Source organism: Tuber melanosporum (genome assembly GCF_000151645.1).
Source record: "Tuber melanosporum whole genome shotgun sequence assembly, scaffold_34, strain Mel28".
In the NCBI taxonomy this organism is placed as follows: Eukaryota; Fungi; Ascomycota; class Pezizomycetes; order Pezizales; family Tuberaceae; genus Tuber; species Tuber melanosporum.
In genome coordinates, this window is record NW_003299019.1 from 406,524 (window position 1) to 424,305 (window position 17,782).

The following is a 17,782-nucleotide window of genomic DNA, read 5'->3' on the forward strand; positions in this document are numbered from 1 at the left end:
AGCAGTCCTATGTGCCCAAACACTGTAAGATATCTGGAGACCGTTATATGAACTTCAGATCGCAGTAGTCTTGTCACAGAGGAGGTGCTTGATGGGTGTTGGCTGGGGGTAGCACCCATAGAAGCCAATGACAAAAAGGACTCACCACAGAAGCCTGTAACCAAAGATATCATATCGAAACAAGTAGAGTATGATAGTCTGGGCAGCAAACAATGGAGCGAATTGTTACAAGACTTGCATAGATAAATGCATATGTTCAGAAGGTTCTATATTGGCTTGACTGTCGATCGACTTGGCAGTTCGCCACTAACAAGTTGGCAATACGAAGAGTTTTTCACCGGTAGTTGTATTGAAGATAAAACACAGAACTCCTTATATCGAGACAAGTCAATTAGCCTGAGTGTGCCGGAGAGCCGCAGAGGAATTATTCCTCCGTAGGAAAACTGGTCAACCTATGGGAGATAGGTGCTCCAGGTAGGACTTAGGAGTGATAGAGAGGAGCTGGCATTATATGATTCTACTTAAGTAAAATGCGAGTCCTCTGCTCCTAAGACTATCAACTATCCTCTTAAGAACTTATTGAGTAAAGCTGTGGCTTATCGATATTAAGTTTTACCGTTTTTGATTCTACGCTTTTATTCTATTGTTCTACTTTAAAGCCTTTGGGATCTTTCGGTCCAGTCGCATTCCTGGGATCCATCTTCCCACAGGGAGCCCCCGTTACAACTTTGTTGCTCCTTCTCCTTCGCTTTTCGACTTCTATGCCATAAGGTCATTCGGGATGGCCCATGGGTTGGACTCAGACTGTTTGTAGTATTATTGCGGGAGATACTAGGGGCATAGTATGAGCCAGCATTTGAATCCATTGGTACTTCATTTGAGATATTGGGAGGTGAATTTTGTCCTCGACTTGTTGGATGTTCATCAGAATCTGAGACAGAATTGTCTGCTTCGGATAAAGCACAAGGCATTTTAGAGTGTCCTCCTTCAGATCCGATAGTTCACATACACTTGCACTTGCTGCTCATACGTGCCATACTTCTCGTGACTTAATTGAATTCAGAATTGTTGTTAATGGTCGTTGTGTATTAGATGCATAACTTGACAAATATCAAGTACTATTATATTTTAGTCCTCTCTACTTCACAGTATTTTTCAGCATGGTACTATGTATATTCTATCCCTTGTATCACTATCACCAAAATTTTCACTTTTTAATCCTGAATTACATTTTTCTTCAACTCTTAATTAAAAAAAAAAAAAGCGCTAGCCTCTTCTCCTTTCCAATAGCTTCCCCTCAGCGCTTTTTTTTATAAATATTCTGTGTTGTGGTTGACTAATTCAGAATCGTGTTTGACCTATTCAGAGGGTCCGGTTTGAGACAATTTGCACTATATAGACAAGATCCGAACCTTGGTACCCGAAGCCCTAGAGCATGTTGACAAAAATTACAGTGGACAATTCATACTGCCTAGGATAACATTTGAGGCCGGGGAAAGAGTTGGGAAGCTGACAGATAGTCCTTCACTCATCGGGTTCATTCAGCATGGATTTGGATGCCTTATGGGAGGGCACAATATCTATTACCAGCGCCACCCCTTCCTTGCATTGATAACTACGTTCATCGAGATCACGAAGCATCACTCGACAAACACCTATATTCCAAGCCATGCATTGTGAAGACACTGGGCCAGCTCCAGTTGGGTGGACGACAGCGGGCTTGTGTTGGCCAAATACAGTAATATATAGAAAACCCGCCTGATGGTGAGTGGTGGGAGGTCCGAGCTTGGGAAAATGGTGCGTTATCAATGGATTTTAGATTTTTCTCTTTTCTCTACGTCAAGTATCATCGTCATCATAATACAGGATCACTAGCCACAGGCTCTCACTCGTGTAAAATAAATTATGCTATGAACTATATTAATGACCAATCTCACTCTCTCTTGCTGTTCCTTAATCTGGTTAAAGGATTTCCCAGCCGTATAAATTGACGAGCAGTCGATTGGAGCCAATGAAATCGATGGGGTTGTGAATGAAGAAGGAAAAAACGAGTGTTGGATGTTGGAAAAAGAGAATGATTTCGGCCGGGCTCGAACCGCAGACCACTAGTATGTTGGACTGATGTAATAACCAACTACCCCACGAAATCAGGTGACGTCTTTAACCCTAGCCCCGAATGATGCCTACAATATTTGTTGTTCTCTCTTCGGTTTCCCCACTCGCCCAGAAGCGAGCCACTCGTGCTTCGGAATGACCCTGCCCTACCCTCTTCGCATCATGGGAGTCTCGAACCTCCAGGGAGGCGGTCGCTTTCACCAATATCAAATACCGCATCACATCACATGCCACATGCAGAGATCTGGATGACTGGCCTCTCCTCCCCCGGTTGCTCACAACCAGATCTCCAACCAAATAAGCAACGATGCCGGTGTCCCACTTGATTTAGAACATGCCTATACCAAGCCCTCAGATGGCGCACTCGCGGGATCAGAGGGAGTTTTGCGAATGTTGCCGGAGCGCAGATCGATTACCACCATTGAGGGGGCATGTCCGGGCTGGCACCGGGGTGTGTGAGATTGCAGAGGAACTAGGGTGGTGTCAATGAACGTGCAGTGATTGATTCCTCCGATGAAGACGAGACTAGTAATGTCGAGGCAAGCGTTGGATCAAATTCGCCTGTGGGTGAGGAAGAGGAGAGGAGAGTGAGCGCCGCTGCGCTCAGAAATGGTTCCGGCCCCAGTAGTAAAAGCAGCACCGCGAGAACTGAGAGGACAGTAGAGAAAGGTGCAGGTATGATCAATTTATGATCAGGATTGTGGGCGACTCCGCTGGGGGCGGAAGTAAGAGAAGGAATAAATGAGGTGGAATAGACGCCAGGAAGGGGGCTATTAGTATGTGGAGGACAAGTATAAGTTTACTGACTGCTGCGGCGAAAGAACGTATGTACTCCTACCTAAATTCTAAGGTTGGCTCTGACTTCTCCGATAGGGAAGGCTGAGTGCTAGGAAGGGTGTTCGCTCCCTCCTGCCTCCGGTATCGGTTACCCCGTCTGGTAGCATCTCTGGAGCAAATCTCCTGCAAAAAATAGACTATCGGTGTGCCTCATTCTACAAATTTCGACCTATCGTGGCATAACCACACGCCAATGTCCTCGGATACAGAAGCGGGCGCCCACGATCTGCATCGTGCTTAACGAATGGAGTTCTTCTCTCCTATCACTTCTACACCGGAGACTCGACGTGTCGTTAGGACGATTCTGCGTGGGGAATATGAGTCGATAGTCAAGGAGGCAGAGGAAGGCAGCAAGCCGGTGCAAAAGTATCTTGTTGCTACGGATTTGAGTGGGGAGGCCCAGCATGCCCTGGAGTGGACAATCGGGACGGTTCTGGGAGCTTGCGAGACTCTGATGGCCATATATGCCATCGATCAGGATACGGTGGGAGATGGCGGCAAGATTTTTCCGGATGACAAGATAGCGGGAGAATTGAGTAGCTAGGCTGCCGCCATGGGGACCAGCCTTGCGGCTATGAACATGCCTCATACAACTGGAACACCTGTCATGGTTTCCCGGAAAAAGCTCGGCATGCTAAAAGTTTGCCAAAGCCAACGAGGTTCTTCGCTTCTCTCCGCCACCCCCTCGCATCCCATCAATTCTGTACACTGCCCGTGTTAGTGCACGCATCTCATCTTCCTACGTCATCTTGAAAAATCGTTTTATTTCCCCACCAAACATGGCGCCTACCGACCGGTCCACATTCCGGAATGCGTTTATATATGATTCCAAGAAGCGTAGTGAGGTTCTTGGGGGTCTATGGGCAGCAAAAGGCATCACCAATGCTAATCTCTATTCTATTGTGGAGACTTTTTGTTCGATGACGGATACGTACTGCCTACACAGCGGGGACGAGGAAGTGGTGCAAAAGAATCAACAACAGTTGAAACCCGGCAAGTATTTTGTTGTCACTAATGGTAGGTTTCTTCATTGCTTCTATTATTAGCATTTATTTACCGTGGATAGGTTCTATAATCATTACTGATGAAGTCCCGCTGTTACGTGCCGGGCCGTCACTGGAAACCGGAACCCGGGACGGGTCATTTTGCGACGCTGTTCGGAGACGAGATAGACGATGCGTTATATCAGACGATCCGGTGATGTATGCGAATGCTGGCAGATGGAGAGGGTACGACGCATGCCATATCTTCCCCCTTGCCTACAAGGGTAAATGGAAGGAACTCGGGTTCGATAAATTGTCCGATCCCCTTATCGAAGAACCTGACGGCTATTACATAAACTCGGTACGGACCGGCATCTTGCTTGAATGCGGCGTGCATCGTTACTTTGATGCATATAAGGTAACTATAGATGTGGACGTATGAATGGCTAGATGTTCAAGGTTTCGTAGTTAATAATTGGGTAGGACAATTACAAGATTGTCTGTTTGACGGCAGAGCTTGATACCGATGAAATCGCGGGCCGTCCTCTTGGCAGGAGGTTCACTGGTAATCCGCTCCGGCCGCATGATAAACTCCTACGCTGGCACTTTCGCCAGGCGATTCTTACAACTGTGATGGGGGCCTAGCTAGCTAGCTCGGAAAGGACGGGGGGGATGGTGAGCGGATCAGGGGGCTGAAGGGGTGATTATCTCCTTCTAATCTCCTATTATATTTTTCAGCAACTAATATGCTTGCGATCGCCGTAGGATTTGAGGTCTCTTCTTTTACCATGATATTTCCTCAAAAGGTATACCAACAAGGAATCGACTTTGGCATGAAGCTTAAGGGGGAATGGAGCTAGAACTCCCTTTTCGTTACATCATTGAATATACATATAATTGCGTTTTTTTCTTCTTTTCATCCCCTGCCCCATCACGTCTTATCATCATGTGCCGTGCGGGGAGCTTTTTTCCAGCCGAATCAGATAGAGCTCTTCTGGGCTTTGCCTTAGACGTGCAGAATGAGGTGGCGGAGGAAATATTCCGACGACGACAATTTGGCGAAGATCCAAATGTTGATAGAAACATCATGATAAAGGCATTTGTGAGCTCGGCAAGATTGGGTGTGGACGGCCATTCCAATTGTTTATTTTCCATCCGTAATTTGTATTTTTCTGTATTATATACTGCCGTAACTAGTGAGGGGGAAACATAATTTTTTCCATTTCCTTCTTGCTCGCCTTTCTTATTAATTTTTACTTTATTCTGATAATCTTCTTAGTTGGTTGAATAGTAGGCAGTTGAGTGATGGATACTTCGGTTACTTGCAAGGTTAAGCACTGCTGTGCGTTCTTCTGGAGCTTCTTTATCGAAAACTGAATAATATAGAGTGTAAACATGAGAGCTGGAACTGAGTATTTGAGTGAGTTTTGGATACTGTTTGGCTTTTTTTTTTTGTTTATTTTTGATTTTGGAGAAGCGAGGTTGCATGTACTTGTATGGAGTCCGTGATGGCAAAAACGGTGATTTTGCTATATACCGGGTATGAATTTCTACCGATTTTATTATTTTTTCATAAATATCGTGGTTGTCGTTTCATCCTGAAAGAATTGCTTATAAATGCGTTGCAATGCTGACAATCGTACTCGTGGTTGGGCTATTATTGTTTTCTTGAATGTATTGCACTGGTTGGAATGCGAAATGATCGGTATTGTAGGAATGGTAGTTGGCATGGTGGAATGTATCTTTTAGTCTAACTAGCGTTTGAGATTGTATTTATACCATTTTGTACTGTACCCATATTAGTACTGCTGAACTATGTAGCCTGCAGCACGTTGGGCTTGATGCGTTCTCAATGAGGGAGGCTCTTGGCACAATTCACATCGCTCTCCTCCACCTTACAGTCAATTAGATCGTGAAGACTATCTCCTTTCCTTCCCTTCTTCTCTCATCCCTCCGCCAGCGAGTACTTGTACTCGTACTCCTTTTTACACAAACACGCTAACCTCAATCCGAGCCCTCTCTCGTTCGTTAGTCTTACCTCAGCACACTAAACCTAACCCCAACCCTCCCATTTTATCCTTTTCTTTCTTCCCTCTCTTCCCCTCCACCCCTCTTCCTTTCGTCTTTCTTTCTCCTCAACACCCACCCGGTTGGGTGCCCCGTCTGTTATCCAGCAAATATGGTACGTTCCGAATTCCGAGAACCTTCCAACTACGGGCATTTGCTTATTGGAATCTTTGACATCTAGAGTCACCCAACAACTACCTCCTCGCGCAATGCCCTTGGGGCGGACTGGGAGAAGAAGGTGGACCAGGTGAAAGTTTCTAAAACGTACGCCCTGGGCAGGCTTCTCCCCACTACTTTTTTAACCTTCATCTTCCCCTCATAATACTGGGCAAAATGATGCGATGTGTACAAGTTGGGAATCTCTCCGAAATTACCATGTTAGAGAATATGTTAGCTTGATTTCTGATAATGCCCTTGTTTGCTGTTGGCATTTTATTCTCTACTACTCCTTATCTATGGTATGGAATTTTAGCTGGATCGAGTGGCTAATCTTTGGGATGGTAGGGACCTTAACACTCTGGTCATGAATTATCTCATTATCGAGGGATATAAATCCGCTGCGGTCAACTTCGCTCAGGAAGCGAATATGTCACATCAGGTTGACCTTGATTCCAGCCAAGAACGGGTTGATATTCGCCATGCAATCCATCACGGGGATATCCAGACTGTAATTGAAAGAATCAATGAGCTGCATCCCGAAGTCAGTGGAATTTTTCCCTTTAATTTTAAATTTTTCGGTTCTTGCTTTGTATATATATATTGCGATGATTACTTTCAGGATAGCGCACTGCGCCTTTCGGCTAGTGATGAAAATTATAGTCAAAACTTCAGTCTTCGACATGAGCATATCTGGTTGAGTTTTTTTTCGGTTCTGATATTCGCGCATTTATGGTGTTCGCGGCTTACTAACATTTCAAATTGACGTAGCTTCTCGAGACGAACCTTCCTCTGCATTTTTCACTCTTAAGACTCCAGCTTATCGAATTGATTCGAAACTGCGCTCAATCTCCCGATGGTGACATCTCCGAAGCATTAGCATTTGCTACCACTCATCTAGCGCCTCGAGCGCCTGGTAATTCAAAGTACTTGCAAGATCTTGAACGCACAATGGCGCTTCTATGTTTCCCAATGGAAAATCTAGCTCCTCCCCTCGCAGAGCTGATGGACCCAGCATTGCGAAGACAAGTGGCGGATAAAGTCAACGAAGCGATTCTCGAAGTACAAGGCGTGCCAAAGGAAGCCAAGATTCGCCGTTTAGTTAGGCTGAGGGCATGGGCCGAACAAAGAATGAGGAGTGAGCGCAGAGATATGCCTAATATGGACTTGGGGTTAGATGTTGAGTCGCAAACATCGGATGATGCGATGGGGGCCTAATCGTCTCAGTTTAATGACCTAATGAAATGGGTACGGAAATACTAGGTGACCGCTAGTGTTTTTTTTCCTTTTTTTGTTGTGTTCCATGGAGTTGTGTGTTATCTACCATGGGCTCTTCTCTTCATTCTCTCAAGTCGGCATTGGGGTTGGATCGGCGTTCTCTACTGGTGCAATTATAAACATGTTAGCTTAAACAAAAAAAAACAATTGTATCATAATAATTTTGGCTTTTGAAACCTTATTAGCACAACTCATTATATGATACCAGAAATAAGCAGAGGTTCAGGGTGGAGGCCTAAACTGTTTACAGTAGAGCCTCTGATAATTCCCCTCTCCCAAACTTCCAACCCTCTACTAACTCCAGACCCTGGAGAACTACACTGCTTGAGATATGGGGATTCCCTCTGAAAATTCCAAGTCCCTTATAGTTTCCGATTCCAGCATATTCCAAGGATCTTAATTTCCAGAAAAAACCCTGTCCGGGAAAAATTGGAGTGGGGAGAAAGGCGAAAATGTGGAGCCCACTACCGGTATATGAAGAAGTACCCCGTCGTACTTACAGCTGAAAGTGCTATGGAGTAGTATCATACTTATCATGAGTTTCAAACGATATAGATTTTTTCCTTTGTCGTCGTGTGAAATCACTCGTTCCTCGAATTGGTATCATGCCCCCGTCTCCTGTGCCAAGACCCCCCTCTATATTCCATGTTCCCTTTATTTCTAGCATCGGGCTACTCCTAATCTGCTGGAATTATGGGAGGTTCCACTGTATCACGGTTTTTGTGCTTATATAATCACAGATTACCCGGTCGCTAGCTGATGTTTGTGTATGATTGCTTTTTTTGTCACCACCTTGCAACCTATCCCATAACTCTCCATCGCAACCATTCCTTCTACCTAGCACAAACTTTCCTCCCTTTTCACCAAAGCATGTCCGTGACAGATGAAGATAGTCTACCAACCACGGCGCCCACTGATCGCTTAGCGTGGCGTGATACCCACATCTACGCTTCCGACAGTCGTGATACTCTGCTCGGAGGCCTCTGGGCCTCTGAAGGTATTACCAACGCCAATCTCTATTCCATGTTGGAGATTATCTGTTCCTTTACCGATACTTTCCATCTATATGACGACCGCAAACAGTTGGTTGGGAAAGATGGGCAACAGCTTCGACCAGGCAATTACTTTGTTGTCACTAATGGTAGGTTTCTTCATTGCTTCCATCATTGGCCGCTACTCAGTGGTTAATAGGTTCCTTCAGTGCACCCAAGAATTCCCGCTAATTTGTGCGGTGTCGTAGCCCTCTGGGACTCGTGTTGCATCGTTCCGCGATGCTGTGTTCCAGCGAGATCGGCGATGCATTATAACAGGCAAGCAGGCGATGTATGCTCATGTCGGCAAGTGGAGGGGGTTCGAAGCGACTCATATATTTCCTTTGGCATTCGAGAGGCAGTGGAATGATTGTAACCTCAGCCGTTTGATCACCGTTCCCCCCGCCAATGAGCCCCACGGATCCATCAACTCGGTCCAGAATGGGATCATGCTCACAAGCACGATGCACCAGTTCTTTGCTTCCTATGATGTGTCAATTAACCCTGATGTATGTAGGGCTAGATATTCAAGGCTTCGTGGCTAATAATTGTATAGGATAACTACAAGATCGTGTGCTTCACAGCTGATCTCGCTCGCTTTCACATCGCCGGTCGTCATCTTGACCAGACGTTCGCCGATAACCCACTCCGGCCACCTGATGACCTCCTACGCTGGCACTTTCGCCAGGCAGTCCTCGTTAATATCAAGGGTGTTGGAGAGCCTACTTTTGAGGATGATTTCCCGGCTGGCTCAGACGTGATGGGTGAGATTATGAGAGGCCCAAAAGCTGGTGAGAGAATGGAGTTTGAGCTATTTAGCCGTTTCAATGCAATGGTCACTCCTGAGCCAAGAGTAGGCGGCCGGGTGATGTGTAACTAGGGAACTGCAATATTTTATATAACCACGTGATTTGGCACTGATGTTTGTTCATAAATTCTCAGCAATCGGGCGCACTCTGAGGTTCTATGTTAAGCCACAGTAGCGGTTGAAACCCTTTTGATAGATCATGGCTGCTGTCTCGCTTAAACGGGATGGAATGTAGAATGGGTGTTATTTAGAGCCTTGAAACGGAATCAGGGGCTGCTTCGATTTTTGTGGAGAATAAGGATAGCTGCCTGCTTAATAAATGCGGTGCTGAGAAGAAGTTCTTCATCATGGAGCTCTGTGATGACATACTCGTTGATACAGTCGTCCTGGCGAACTTTGAGTCCTTCTCATCCATGTTTCGTAGTTTAAAGATTTTTGACAGAGATCGGTATCCAATCAAACGGAATGGCTGGAAGGATGTTAGTACCTTTGAAGCAAGGAATTCTCGGCAGGCGCAGGCCTTCCTGATCGGGAGGGGTACCTCATATGGAGTTTTTGACCCAGTACGGGAATGAGGTTTATTGTCCGGCAGCTTGTTGTGGGAGCATGAGACGAGTATGATGGAAGAATAGATATCGACCTTGGCTAGCTGCTATCATACCACAAACTTACGGTATTTGGTTTTGTGGTGTAGTTGGTTGTCACACCACTCTAACACACTGGTGGTTCTTAGTTCGAGTCTAGGTGAAATCTATTTTTATTTTTTATTTTATCCCCCCTCTCGCGCTAGTTATAGCTTTTACCCTACACTATCACGAGCCCAGTCCCTTCTACATACACTGTTTCGTCTATCACTTCCGCTCCTTCAGGACACGGCGCCACGTGCGCTACCGCAAGCCTGAAGCCTTGATGCCTGTCTCCTACCAAAATCCGATCAGATATCAAAAATGATGTACAGATGTACACGACAGTTAGCGCCAGAGAGACTTCCACCGCCACCCCCCAACAGTCCCGACAAACACCGCAGTCTCCAGCTATCCTCTTTGTTTCTCCCGCTTCCCTCTCCCGCAAAGTTACCAGTGTATCATAACTCGCTAGGTGAGTCAAGCTTCCCCGAGAGAGCTGCTCCACACCGCACAGCGCACCTAGAGGCTCAACAACCTACTCGTATGTATCTTGCCAGGTCAGCTAAACATTTCCCTTATGATTTTTTGATAATGTTATTATTATGATATCCTCCGCGCGGTGGATTTGGGGTTATCAGTGCGGGAACCATGCGTCGTTGGGGGAAGGGGGTGCATGCAAGCGGGGCGCGGGGTTGGTGATGAGGAGATGAAAACAAGCAGGATTGGGTGTGTGCAAGGTACGGGAAGGTGGAAGGGTACCAATAGTTTAAGTATACGATAGAGTGGTAGTGTGATGCAGAACTCATTAAGTGCCCAAGTCGGGCTTCACGAATATGCAATTGACCCTCGTAGGGGGCGAGGCGAGTGATCATTCATGTCGCAGATACTGTGCGGAAACAAAAGTCTTGTTGCACCAACCACTTTTTTTCTCTGATCACTCCTCGTTCCGGGCTAGTGATATGGTGTGAGAGAAAAAGTACGGCGTGAGAAAGTTGGTGGAAGGGGTGGTATGGAAGGAGGGATGGGTAGGGAACGTGGGATTGTACTGACCCGAAGAGGCAGAAAAATTCCATTAGATCCTAAAATATAGCTAATACTCCTTCCATCATGTGGTTTTATAGTCTAGTTGGTTATTACGTCAATCTAACACACTGGTGGTCTCCTGTTCGAGCCCGGCCAAAAAAATTTCTTTTCTCACTTTTAACTCTCTTCTTTTTTCCTTCTTCATTCACAACGCCATATATTTCATTGGCTCTAATCGGCTGCTCATCAATTTATACGGCTGGGGAACCTTTAGCCAGATGAAGGAACAGTAAGAGAGAGTGAGACCGGTCATTAATAAAATTAATAGCATAATTTATTTACACGAGTGAGAGTCTGTGACTAGATATCCTCTATTATGATGACGATGATACCAGACGTGAAGAAAAGGAAGAGAAAGAGAAAAAAATAAAATCCATCGAGAAAACTCCATTTTCCCAAGCTCGGACATCCCACCACTTACCCTCTGACAAGTTGGCATGGTAATCAGTCTACCTTTGCACCGGCGAGGCAGCCTGAGTGCTTGTCATGAGGTTATGGGGCTGCCGGACGTTGGTTTTCGCGATCCTTTTAGCATGTTTGAGTTTTTTCTGGGAAACCATGACAGGGATAGAGGATTCAGTGACCTAGTAATTCGAGAAGGATCCCGGAAGGACGCTAGGTGATGAGTTAGTTTATGATGTAAAAATAATAGAGCGGAATTCAGGTTGCCCACCCCCCAGTGCACTTCTACCATGGGAACCAAGGACCATAAGTGTAGGGTCGATAAAGTCGATCTAAATCATATTGGCCAGACAACCATATATTGAGAAATGAATTACAAACCCAGGATTCCAGTGAGAAGACGCTTCGGACTCCCGGAGTGAATTTCCCCTACAGCGACCCCAACCTGCAGCCTCGACTCCCCCAAAAGCTTTCCCACCAGCCTAACGATTGCCTCTGCTGCAATGAACCTCTTCCTTCCGCTCTGCCTCCGATCGCTCCCTGCTCCTCTCCGAAATATCACCAATGTTGGATACTGGAGACAGTGTTCCGAGTGTATGAGGCATGTTCATAGCCAAGGCTGGTCCCCATGGCGGCAGCATTGCTACTCAATTCTCCCGCTATTTTGCCATCCGGAAAAATCATGCGGCCATCTTCCACCATATCCTGATTGGTGGCGCATATGGCCATCAGAGCATCGCCATCTCCCAGAACTGTTCCAATTGTCCACTGGGGAGCATGCTGGGCCTCCCCACTCAAATCCGTAGCAACAAGATATTTTTGCACCCGCTTATTACCTTCCTCTGCCTCCTTTACTATCGACTCACATTCCCCACGCAGAATTGTCCTAACGACGCGTTGAGTCTCCGGTGTAGAAGTAATAGGAGAGAAGAGCATCTCCATTCTTTGAGCACGATGCGGGTCGTGGGCGTCCACTTCTGTATCCTAAGACATTGGCGTAGAGTTATGTGATGGTATGTCGAAATCTGTGGAATGACGCATACCCGATCATCTATTCTTTATAGGCGATTTGCTCCAGGGATGCTAGCAGACGGAGTAATCAATATCGAGGGCAGGGGGGAGCGAATGCTATACCTAACACTCAGCCTTCCCTATCAGAAAAGTCAGAACCACCCCTAGATTGTAGGCACGAGTACATACGTTCTTCCTCCGCAGCAGCCGGTAGACTCGTGCTTGTCCTCCACATACCAATAGGCACCTTCCTGCCGTCTATTCCACCTTATTCCTTCTTTCTCTTACTTTAGCCCCGACCAGAATCAAAGAATCCTAATCACAATTTGATCATACCTGAACCTTCATCTACTGTCTCCTCCGTTCTCGCGGTGCTACTTTTACGGCTGGGGCCGGACCATTTCTGAACGCAGCGGCCCGCCCTCTTCTCTCCTCTTCCTCACTCACGGGAGAATTTGATCCAACGCTTTCCTCGACACTGATAGTCTCACCTTCATCAGAGGAATCAACCACCGCACCAGCATGTTCATCGACATCACCCTAGTCCCACTGAAATCTCAGACACCCTCTGCGCGTCAATAGCTCCCAGTGCCAGCCCTGACATGCGAGCAACCAGGGGGAGAGGCCAGTCATCCAGAAGAAGGTCGCTGGGATGCAGATCCCTGCATGTGATGTCATGCGGATTTGATATTACTCGAGTAGTGAAAGCGACCACCACCCTGGAGGCCCGACACCGCCATGATGCGAAGAGGGCTGGATAGGGTCATTCTAAGAAACACTTGCGTGGCTTGCTTCGGGGCGGATGGGGAAACCGAAGGGAGGACAGCAAAATTGGAGGCATCATTTGGGGTTAGGGTTAAAGGTTTCACGTGGTTCCGTGGTGTAGTTGGTTTATACCACGGCGAGGGTGGAAAACAGCGACTTCTCACCCACTAAACCCAACTTAGCGAATCAGGGTGGGGGCTGAGCCGCTCAGAAACACCTCATACAATCACGAACGATTCTAGTTGAGACAATTTGACTGCAGGTCCCTGCAGTAAACTATTGGCAACAGATACCAGGAAATAAAAATACAGACGTCAGTTCAGAGGTTGGAAGAACATAAAACCCTGCTATTGACTCTAGCCGCTTCTCCTCGTCAACAATATCGCATCCCGTTTTGAATTTCAGAAATGCTTCTTGCTCGTCCCGCCAATGGTTCATCACCAATCCGGACCTCATCCACACAGGCCGGTACATGCATACATGGGGGCCGTGCAAGATGGGTTTCAAAATGAGATTGTTATCCTACCCCCGTCTCCAAACAACCATATAACGCTACAGTACGAGTGCGGCCGATAGATATATTCGTCACGTGTGTCTGATAAGAAAATTTCGGTGCACCTTTTGGCTACGATGTGTCCTTAGATAAGGCACGTGACGAATATATTTATCGGCCGCACTCGTATAAACTAAACATATGCTAAAGAAAGTGTAGGCGTCCAGGTAACAACGCTAGATGGGACTGGGCGGGTGGCGGGCGGATATCTGTAACGGGTCGACTTTCCCTGCGGCCCTGTAGCCGCATTGGTAATCTTCTCGGGTGTTGTTTTTTTCTCCGGCCTCTGCGGTCGTTGATGCCCCCGAGCCGCCGCCTCCCTACGGCTGTGAACCCTCGCCGGACCTTCCCGCGATTCGGGTTGCATCTCCTGTCCCTGCCTCCGGGCCTGTGACGCGGGGAAGGACGAAGAAGAGGGCCAAGAAGTGATGGACCTGGCGGGATTTGCCCCTACCGGTTCCTCTTGTGCAAGGGTCCTCGGAGTTTTGGGGCGGCGACAGTGATGGCGCGTGTTGGCCGCCATTTTCCTGTGGGGTTGCCGGATAGATCATTCCCGGTAGGTAGTTTTCTACCGTAGTGAAGGTTTTGCGAGGCGGTATTCAGACCATGGTAGTGTTTTGATATTGGATAGGTATCCGGGGGTATAGGTAGATAACTAGCTGTAAGCCGTTTCGGCGATGTTAGTATAAAATATATCTAATTGAACCATGCGGGGCAGTGTGCGGGATTGGCGCCCCGCCATAATTATCACGTAATTCGGCGTTGACCTACCCGCTTCCAGAAACAGCTTCTCTACTCACTCGCTGTGAAGATCACCGACGCACGGGTGTGATGTCCCGCCACAACCATCCCGTGATTCGGCGGTGAGCTCTTCCCGCTCCAGAGCAGGCTGAACAATCGCCGGATGTGTAGATTTATCGTGACCTGAACCATAGAATAGGTTTTCTCGACGCAACCATGATCGCAACCAAACGCAAAGCGGGTTGGTAATGTGAGTGATGACCGGCAAGACGAGAGTTTCAGAACTACCCAGGTTCTGGTCATGTGCGGGCAGCTCACTGGCATCGCCATCACTGCGGTTTCCCTGATCACCGGAATTCCGTAAGTAACGACACCGTAAAAACAAGAGCCCCGATGGTTTAAGACATACCGGAGTGCAAGCGTTTTGAACAACTAAAAGGGTAGTGGGGCACAGCGGATCTAATCCTTGGTAACCGAATCACACAGGGCTTTTATTTGGTATGGACAAATATAACGATAGACGGCTTTTATGAAGAAGGACAATAGAAATAAGATCGGAGATTTAAGAAACGAATGACTGAACACAGTGATAGGAGATGAAGCGAAGGAAGACGGAAGTATCTGCTCATAGACGACAAAGACTTAGGAAAATAAAGAGAAGAACCAGCTTCCTTATACACTTCTCATAGTAGAACATTTGCCTTGACACGTTCTATCACCTCCAGCCGAACATTCGGCCCATTTGCCCTCAAACCATGATACGTCCTTCTTTATCCGATTTACTCCCGAGGTGAAAGGTCGATAACCGTGGCTATAGTGGGGCCTCGTACCGAGGGTAGCAAAGTAGAACGAGGCTGCAGGTATCGTTCTCCGGTAATGGTAATTCTCATGGCGTTTCATTTGAAGGCAAGATGTTGTCTGGTGTGGTTGTTGGAAGGAGGGCTGCGAGGAGGGTCCGCCCATGGTAGTACTTGGAACAAAGTGTTTTGGTTGCTCGTCTTGTTTAACATCACACCTCCGGGCCCGCTTGGTTTCCCGTGAATTTATGAGCGAACACCGCCGGTAAACCCAGTTTTATTGAATATTGTGCTAGTAGTGCTCTAGGTAGACTTCACCACGTGTGAACCCCCCGCTGCGTTAAAGCGGCTAAACAGCTCAAACTCCATCCTCTCTCCAGCCTTTGGACCGCTCATGATCTCACCCATCATGTCCGTGCCAGGCGGGAAATCGTTCTCAAAACAAGGCTCCCCAACTCCCTTCATATTCGTGAGCACTGCCTGGCGAAAATGCCAGCGGAGAAGCTGATCGACCGGTCGGAGTGGATTCTGGAGGAACGTCTGATCAAGTTGGTGAGGGAGGTTAAATTGAAGGGATTCCTCTGCGAAGGAGACGATCTTGTAGTTATCCTACACAACTATTAGCTGCGAAGACTTGAGGATCTAGCCATCCATACATCGGGATTAATTGTCAAATGATAGGAATCAAAATAGTGGTGCATACTGGAATCGAGCAAGATCCCATTCTGTACAGAGTTGATCGATCCGTGGGAGGGATTTGTCGGCGGAACGGTAATCCAACGGCCGTAGTTATGATCTTTCCAGTACCCCTCGTATGCCAGGGGAAAGATGTGAGCGGCTTCCAAGCCTATCCACCTGCCTGATCGGTGGCCGGTGAAAAGGCAGCGTCCGTCTCGTGCACGTACTTCATCACGGAACGCAGCAACACGGGTTCCGGACTGCAACGAAATCGTACGAAGTAGCGGTGCCTCATCAGTGAGAATAACGTCACCTATTCACAGTGAGTAGCGGCTAAAGATGGAAAGCACAGAAGAAGGCCACCCTGAGTAACAATATAGTAATTGCCCGGTTGAAGCTGTGCCTCATCCATTTCAACTAACCGTCCGTCCTCGTCGTGTAGCTCGAAAGGGTTGCTAAACAAACAAAAAATATCTAGCATGGCATAGAGATTGCGGTTTGTAATACCCGGGGTGGCCCAGAGGCCTCCGAGCACGGTATCACGATTGTTGGAAGCGTAAATGAAAGTATTGCGCCATTCGGAACGATCAGCAGACGGCATGTTTGGCTATCTTGGTCTGTCAATGATGTCGTTCTAACTGGGGATGGGGGAGAAAGGAAGACATGCATTTACGGTCGAGGATCTGGTGGATCGGATGCAAGAAGGCAACCGAGAAAAGCAAACATACGAGTGCCTGTAGAGAGGCTTTGGGCGGCAACAGGGGATCAAGGCTTATATAAGCACTCAACCCTCAACCCTAGCCTGATCTAGCTTCCGGGTATTCCCGTTATACCGTCTGCCTGAATGTAACCGTGCCAAGGTTGTGGCGGAGCCACAATCTTGGGCACGTCTACGACATGCCTAACAGCTCCAAGGAAGATTTTATTTGTACAGTATGTGAATTTAAGAATTAGGAACCACGACCAAAAATTCTGCGATGCTTTAAATGTCCTTTTAACTTCCTCACACACCATTTTAAGCCTTTCCGAATATGTCTTTCATTTTTCTCTCTCTCTTTTACAACTTTTATTTTCGCGTGGTGGGACTTTGGTTGGATTAAGCGTGAAAGCGCCGTAGAGCCGTCGTAGACGTGCTGCAAGATTTGCAACTGTGAGCAGTTACATAATCGGCAGGAACATTGGGACGGTTACGGTACATAGACTGATTGTTTCGGCGATTGGGGACTTTGCAATTTCGCATACAGAGTCAAATTCTAGAGGTTTGGTTGGTCCAGAGCCGCATTTGCCTCACATGCAGAGTCTTTTGGCAAAGCCTCCGTTAGCACAACTTAAGTTACGTATAGTACGTCTAGCCGATTGATATGAAAGAAACGTGCCCAAGGCCAAGATAGATTTCTGGTCCCGTGGTGTAGTTGGTTGATACACAAGGCAAACCAGCCAGCCGGGGCTCGCCCCAAGCCTCGATGGGGTTGGAGCATGCTACAACCCGGGCCCCTTTGAGTTATGCCCGGTTCCGGCTCAGCTTTGGCCGGGCTTAACAAATTATGGCCAAGGTTGGCCCATGTGAGGCTTGGGATACTTCCCCTGTTTGAGGATGATCACCCTTATCAGAGGAGCATAGTCGAGGATTTGTTCGTACAAGGGAAGAATAAGACCATGGTCTGAGTTATTTCTGACCAGTACTTTCATTGGTCTGATCATGTTTATTGCTATGAAAAAGATCTATTACAAGAGAATAGGAGTGGAGAACAACTACTTTCAAAGACCAAAGGGGTCTAGCCGCCGCCGTTTTCTTTGGACAAATGTAGGCTCCTCATCCAATCCAACAGTGTCCTTTAACAGCTTGATCGC

The 17,782-nt window shown here is 47.2% G+C and overlaps 4 protein-coding genes; 2 read left to right on the forward strand and 2 right to left on the reverse strand.

Moving 5' to 3' along the window:
- Nucleotides 1–5,999: 5,999 nt before the first annotated feature.
- Nucleotides 6,000–7,376, forward strand: GSTUM_00007264001 (uncharacterized protein; the record flags this gene model as incomplete). XM_002839296.2 has 3 exons in its annotated part: nt 6,000–6,117; nt 6,184–6,702; nt 6,930–7,376. The coding sequence occupies exons 2-3, from the start codon at nt 6,526–6,528 to the stop codon at nt 7,374–7,376; spliced, it is 624 nt and encodes a 207-aa protein (XP_002839342.1). The 5' UTR covers nt 6,000–6,117; nt 6,184–6,525.
- A 2,011-nt stretch (nt 7,377–9,387) lies between these two features.
- GSTUM_00007266001 (uncharacterized protein) lies at nt 9,388–9,850 on the forward strand (the record flags this gene model as incomplete). Its single annotated transcript, XM_002839297.1, has 2 exons — nt 9,388–9,446; nt 9,529–9,850. 2 exons carry the CDS (start codon nt 9,388–9,390, stop codon nt 9,848–9,850), a joined length of 381 nt encoding a protein of 126 aa, XP_002839343.1.
- A 3,560-nt stretch (nt 9,851–13,410) lies between these two features.
- GSTUM_00007268001 (uncharacterized protein) lies at nt 13,411–13,724 on the reverse strand. XM_002839298.2 has 1 exon: nt 13,411–13,724. The coding sequence occupies exon 1, from the start codon at nt 13,634–13,636 to the stop codon at nt 13,439–13,441; it is 198 nt and encodes a 65-aa protein (XP_002839344.1). The 5' UTR covers nt 13,637–13,724; the 3' UTR covers nt 13,411–13,438.
- Nucleotides 13,725–13,781: 57 nt separating this feature from the next.
- On the reverse strand, nt 13,782–15,085 carry GSTUM_00007269001 (uncharacterized protein; the record flags this gene model as incomplete). XM_002839299.2 has 5 exons in its annotated part: nt 13,782–14,374; nt 14,487–14,510; nt 14,562–14,799; nt 14,866–14,888; nt 14,998–15,085. 5 exons carry the CDS (start codon nt 15,083–15,085, stop codon nt 14,166–14,168), a joined length of 582 nt encoding a protein of 193 aa, XP_002839345.1. The 3' UTR covers nt 13,782–14,165.
- Nucleotides 15,086–17,782: the final 2,697 nt, after the last annotated feature.

Bases quoted from the DNA above. Each gene is read 5' to 3' on its own strand.
- GSTUM_00007268001 (XM_002839298.2), bottom strand. From the start codon at position 13,636: ATGTACCGGCCTGTGTGGATGAGGTCCGGATTGGTGATGAACCATTGG.